The sequence below is a fragment of the Grammomys surdaster genome, unplaced genomic scaffold (genome assembly GCF_004785775.1).
Source record: "Grammomys surdaster isolate TR1022 unplaced genomic scaffold, NIH_TR_1.0 165, whole genome shotgun sequence".
NCBI lineage: Eukaryota > Metazoa > Chordata > Mammalia > Rodentia > Muridae > Grammomys > Grammomys surdaster.
Window position 1 is genome coordinate 9,343,382 of NW_021604613.1, and position 6,000 is coordinate 9,349,381.

The following is a 6,000-nucleotide window of genomic DNA, read 5'->3' on the forward strand; positions in this document are numbered from 1 at the left end:
TGCTCTTAACCACTGAGCCATCTCTCCAGCCCTCACTCATCCTTTCAAAACTCTTCCCAACAGGCCCCCTTCTGTTTTTCTTGCTTTCTTCCTCTTCCTCTCTCCTCTCTTTCCCTCTTCCTTCCTCTCTCCCTTTCTTTGCAGCCCATCCCACCTTTTGCCCCAGTAAGTTTCATTAGGGTTGTTTAGATATATGGATAAAAGTTGTTTACAAAAGCATGTGGGCTTTACTTTAGTGTGTTTTCCTCCCCATCAGTGGTTAACGGAATATATTTCATGACAGGCTGAGGCGCGGTGCTCCTGTACAGATAGATAATCATAGCTGCTGTGAGTTCAAGAGCGCATCGCCCGTGTTACACCCGGAAGTTAGCATTCTGCACCTCCTCTTCCTCTAACTACTTCTCATTCCTCAGTATTCCCTGAGCTTTGAAGAGGGCTGAGATTGATGTCCCGTTTATAGCTGAACACTCAATAGTCATTTATTTTTAATATTTTAACCTGAATCTCCACAATTACTCTTGACTACTGCAAAGCAGGTTTGGCAGTGTAAATGGTTATTTAGAAGGCAACTTGACAGGCATATCATATGTCTTATTTGTAGTTTTTTTTTTTTTTAAGATGTAGGGAAAAACTGGATGTATTGTATTACCCCTGTGGTTTATGAGTTCTCCCCCCGCCCCGCCCCTCTCCCCTACTCCCCCCCTAAACAGGGTTTTTCTTTGTAGCCCTGGCTGTCCTGGAAGTCACTCTGTAGACCAGGCTGGCCTCAAACTCACAGAGATCCACCTGCCTCTGCCTCCCAAGTGCTGGGATTAAAGGCATGTACCACCACTGCCCAGCAGTTTTATTACTTAAAAAAAATCATTTATTTATTGTTTTTGAGTCGGACTCCCACTATATAGCCTTGGGGTAGCCTTGAAATCACTGTGTAGATCAGGCTGATCTTGAACTCACAGATCCACCTACCTCTTTCTCCTCCTCCCTGGGACTAAAGATGTGTGCAGCCACACCCAGCATAACTGGTATTTTGAGACAGGGTCTTGTGTAGCCCATGCAAGCCTTGAATCTTACCAAGCTGTTCTTGAACTTGGGTGATCATCCTTGTAAGAAAATGCAAGTCCTTGTAAGCACTGAGATTACAAATATCTATACTATACCTGGCTTATAGTATTTTTTTTCCTCTAACATATAATTAGATTCATACCTCATCTAAAATTTGTGGTGATAAAAAACAGAACACATCTAATTTTTCTCTCAGTATTTTATATTCTAAAAGAGAATCAGAAATATGCATATTTTGATTTTCAAAAAAGCAAAAGCAGATTTTACAGGATAAAACGGTGAATCCTCTCAGTAGTTTTTTTGTTTTTGTTTTTGTTTTTTTGTTTTTTTTTGAGACAGGGTTTCTCTGTGCAGCCCTGGCTGTCCTGGAACTTACTCTGTAGACCAGGCTAGCCTCGAACTCTCAAACTCAGAGATCCGCCTGCCTCTGCCTCCCAAGTTCTGGGATTAAAGGCGTGCGCCACCACCACCCGGCCCTCTCAGTAGTTTTAATTACCTGCAACAGACAAAAATATCAATAGTGTAAAATATTTTTTAAAATATTTAGTTTCTTTGGTTTTGTTTTTTAGTAAGTTTTGAGGTGTCCGGGATTCATTTTAACTGCATTATACTTTAACAAAGTTTCAGACGTCTTTTACTATGGTGCTTTGATTGAGTAGAGAGAGCACTGACCCAAGACCAACAGTCAGCCGACTCTTCACACATACAGCACTGTAACCGTAATCCAGATGCTTCTCTACCTTGAGTATAGTCAGCACCATACTTGGGAATTGAGAAGATTGGATTGTACCTTTCTAATGTTTTGTCCAACCTGTGAATCTTTTGGTTTCTCTTCTTTTTTTTTTTTTAGGGTTAGCATAAAAGAATCATCTGTAGCAAAACTAGGATCAGTGTGCCGTAGGATTTATAGAATATTTTCACATGCCTATTTTCATCACCGGCAGATATTTGATGAATATGAAGTAAGTATATGTCTTAACTTGCTCTATATTGCTGTGATAAAGCCCATGACCAAAAACAGCTTGGAGAGGAAAGGGTTTATTGCTGCTTACAACTCTTAGGTTACACTCCATTACTGGGGAAGCCAGAGCAGGAGGCAGAAACTGGAGCAGAGGCCATGGAGGACCACTACTGCTTATCTTGCTTCTCCTGGCTTGCTCAGTCGGCTTTCTTTTTGTTGTTTTGTTTTTTTTAGACAAGATCTCATATAACCTTGACCGACATGGAACTCATTATCTAGATCAGATTGGCCTTGAATTCTTAGAAATCCCCCTGATTGAATCTCCTAAGTGCTGGGATTAAAGGCTCAGCCTGCTATCTTATACATTCCAATAACATCTGCCCAGGGATGGCACTGTGTACATCAATCAAGAATATATGCCAACGTAGGCTTTGCCTACAGGCCAATCTTGTGGGGCATTTTCTCAGTTGTGGTTCCCTTTCCAAGATGACCTATCTTGTGTCAAGTCAGCAGAAAACCAGTACAGTATGTCAACAAGTGTTGTAATACATTCTTGTCAGGATGGCAGAAAAGTGTTTTGATGTTACTTCTAGCCTTTTGATTTTGGACAGTAAGTGACTTTTTTTCTTTTCTTTCTACAGAATGAAACATTTTTATGTCATCGGTTTACCAAATTTGTGATGAAATATAATTTGATGTCAAAGGATAACCTGATTGTACCAATTTTAGAAGAGGAAGTTCAGAATTCGGTTTCTGGGGAAAGTGAAGCATGAAAGAATCATGTAGATCAATGTACTGATCGCATAATTAACAATTATGTACTGTATATATATCATTTTAGACACATCAATCATGTATCCTTACTATAGCTTATTTGTTTAGTATAGGTTTTTGTATGCTATGTGTTGCCTTTTTAAATGGGAAATACATTTTAAGTTATTCATGAGCTGTATATTCACTGGTGTGGCACTCATGGTTTTTAAATAAGTTTAGTATTATCTGTTTATAATGCCTGTTAATAAAAGAATTTACAGTTTGGTAAAATTGCTGCTAAACAATCATTGGATCACAATCCTTTCAAATCTATAAAAGAATGAGCTTGTGTTTCACACAAGTACTTACAGTTACTAAAGAGATAATATTTTCTTTGTTTTCACCCCTAAGTTTTAATATTTTAGAAAATTCAATAGTATTCCATCTGTACTGTTAACTTTTCCAAAATGAGATAAAAGTGTTTAAAAGTTCTGTTTATAGCTTTTGATATGCATAACCGATTATGTATATGTTCAGAGAAATATAAGGAGGCATAAGTAATACTTAAATAATCTCTCTCTTACATAAAGTATCCTCTAGGTCGGTGTACTTGGAAACATTACCTTTTTTGTGACAGTGAGTTATTAAGTACATGGTGATGATGAGGCACATACATGATGTCCCCTTGGACACCTGCCCCTTCTTGTGTCCCTTAGTCCTCTGGCAGGTACACTAGTCATGAAATTTATTTACCAAGCTCTGGTTAGTGGTGGCGCCTCCCTGTTATTTATGTTGTATTGATTGCTTACAGAGCGTACCTCATACTAGCAGTCACACTACGGGAACCCTACTGTACGGGAAAGCCGTACTGCCTACCTTTGTGTTTGGAAATTGTTGCAACTACTTAGAAAATAGTCCTTATATAGTTTGACTTTTCCTGTTAGTAATATTAATCTTTTCACCTAACCCTAGGCAGCATTAAAGAGATATGAAAAAGATAGTGTATTTATTTTATTCTCCCTCCTTAAAAGCTTATTGTTTGAAATATATGCACATGTAAGACTATTTACAATAATTCACAGGTTAAGTGGTATTGAGAGTGGTCATACTTTGATTTCTTATTTCAGTGTCTGATGAATTTAAGTGCAGACTTATATAAGATGATTGGTGGGGTTTCTCTTTAACTGCTGAGGTCTCTGTGCCACACTGTAACAAGGCACTAAGGGGCACAGAGACCTGTACAGTTGGCACAGTTGAAGCCATCTTTACCAATTTAACAAACACAAGAAACTTCTTTTTTATTTAAGAGTTATTTGCAAATGAAATTGAAAAATGCATTCATCTTGTTTGTTTTTCTAATTATTTGAAGAAATGATTTGTATTGTATTATAAGACAAGTATACACAGAAAAATTGGGAAATGACAGCATACTGAGAGTGTGTGTATAGTTGATGCCTGTCTGAGCCTGTGCTGTGCCAGTGGTCACAGTCATCACTGTACCTGAGCCCACAATTATCTTCTAAGAAGTTTATGTTCTCACTGAATAGAACATTGACTGAAATTAGGTGTTTATATTACTGTCACCATAAATCATTAGGGTTAGTAATTTTTAAATAAACTTGGTAAATATCTGAGAGACTAACCTATGCTAAGTTCATAAATTATACATAGCATAGCAGTGTTGCTGTTTTTTAGCTGGAGTCTCACGGTGGATTTCTGTCATTTGATTATTCCTCAGTGAACATTTAAGGTGGTGATTGGGTTGTAGATCTGACTGAGTAGTTGGAACACTTTGTGAATAGATGGCTTAGTGTTAACAGGAAAATAAAGTATGGTTTTCTTTTTATACTTACTCCACCCTCCCTGTAGTATGTTTGAAATTGATCATAAATCTGCAAAAGCATAAGTTTGTATTCTTGCTTTTGTATTCATACTGATACCTCACTTCTAGGTCAAATCTCGGTGAAACTGTGTTTTAATACCATCTACATAATTTTGAAAATGCATATATACATGACTAGTAGTCTAAAAAGTGGCTGCAGCCAGAGTGGTGGGGCACACTGTTAATCCAGCAGAGAGAGCCAGAGGCAAGTAGGGCTCTGAGCATAAGGCCAGCCTGGGCTACATGAGATCCTGTCTCAAAAATACAGGGCCAGCAGGATAGCTCAGCAGGTAAAAGTGATTGCTAACAAGCCTGATGACTTCAGTTTCATCCTTGGAACCTACATGAAGAGAACCTTACATGGAGAGATACAACTCCTGCCAATTGTCCTATGACCTCTGTGTATGCCATGGCTGGCATGCACCTATCCACACAAAATCCAAGTTTTTTAAAAATTAAAAGATGATTAATAAGACTAAATGTCAGTAAGGAAAAGTAGGACTGGAGAGATCGGCTGGCAAGATGGCTCAGTGGGTAAAGTACTTCTGCTAGTCTTGATGCCCTGGATTCAGACCCTAGGACGTTGTGGTAGTAGGAAAAACTGACTTCTGCAGATTGTCTTCTAACTTCTACACATACTTTGGGATGTGCTAGCCTCCATATAAATGAAAACATAAACTTCTGAAAAGATTATTTAAAGAGCTGAGGAGATGGCTTAGTTGGTAAAGTACTCACTTTGCAAACATGAGGACCTGAGTTGGAGCCATAGCACCCATCGTAGCATGCTTGTAACCTGTAGTGGAGGAGCCAGATCTGAGGCAGATGGATGGCCTTGCTTGCTAGACAGCCTAGCTACCTGATAAGTTTCAGGCCAGAAATAATCACTGACCAAAAAAAACAAAAACCACGGTGACACAGAAACAGCTCAGAGTGAAGTGCTACCGAGGGACATTACAGAGATGTCTTCTGACCTTCACAATGCACACAAAAGGTTATCAAGCCCGACTCTGGCAAATGATCTTACAGAATAAGTGTTCTATGAGAAGTGCAAAGTTATGACTTAATACACACAACAGGCTTGATGTGTGTTAATGAGCCTGTAAAGAGATTCAGAAGTTAAGGTTGGATTCTCCTGCTGGATATGATGGCTGAGTGTTTGAAATCTCAGAACTTGAGAAGCGGAGGCAGAAAGCTCAAAATTCAAGTTCAACTTTAGCTATGTATATTGTTCCAGGCTAGCCTGGCTTACAGAGGCTGTCTCAAAAATAAAAGTGTTAGCCGGGCGGTGGTGGCAGACGCCTTTAATCCCAGCACTTGGGAGGCAGAGGCAGGCGGATTTCTG

At 39.0% G+C, this 6,000-nt stretch overlaps 1 protein-coding gene across 2 annotated transcripts in view; it reads left to right on the forward strand.

Moving 5' to 3' along the window:
- The window catches only part of LOC114619890 (10 kDa heat shock protein, mitochondrial), a 55,667-nt gene extending 51,039 nt beyond the window's left edge, over window positions 1-4,628 (forward strand). For both annotated transcript variants that reach the window (XM_028765844.1, XM_028765842.1), the window contains 2 exons: window positions 1,913-2,024; window positions 2,665-4,628. In XM_028765844.1, coding sequence (XP_028621677.1) covers window positions 1,913-2,024; window positions 2,665-2,796 — 244 coding nt within the window. In that variant the 3' untranslated portion in view covers window positions 2,797-4,628. The remainder of the gene's footprint in view (window positions 1-1,912; window positions 2,025-2,664) is intronic.
- Window positions 4,629-6,000: the final 1,372 nt, after the last annotated feature.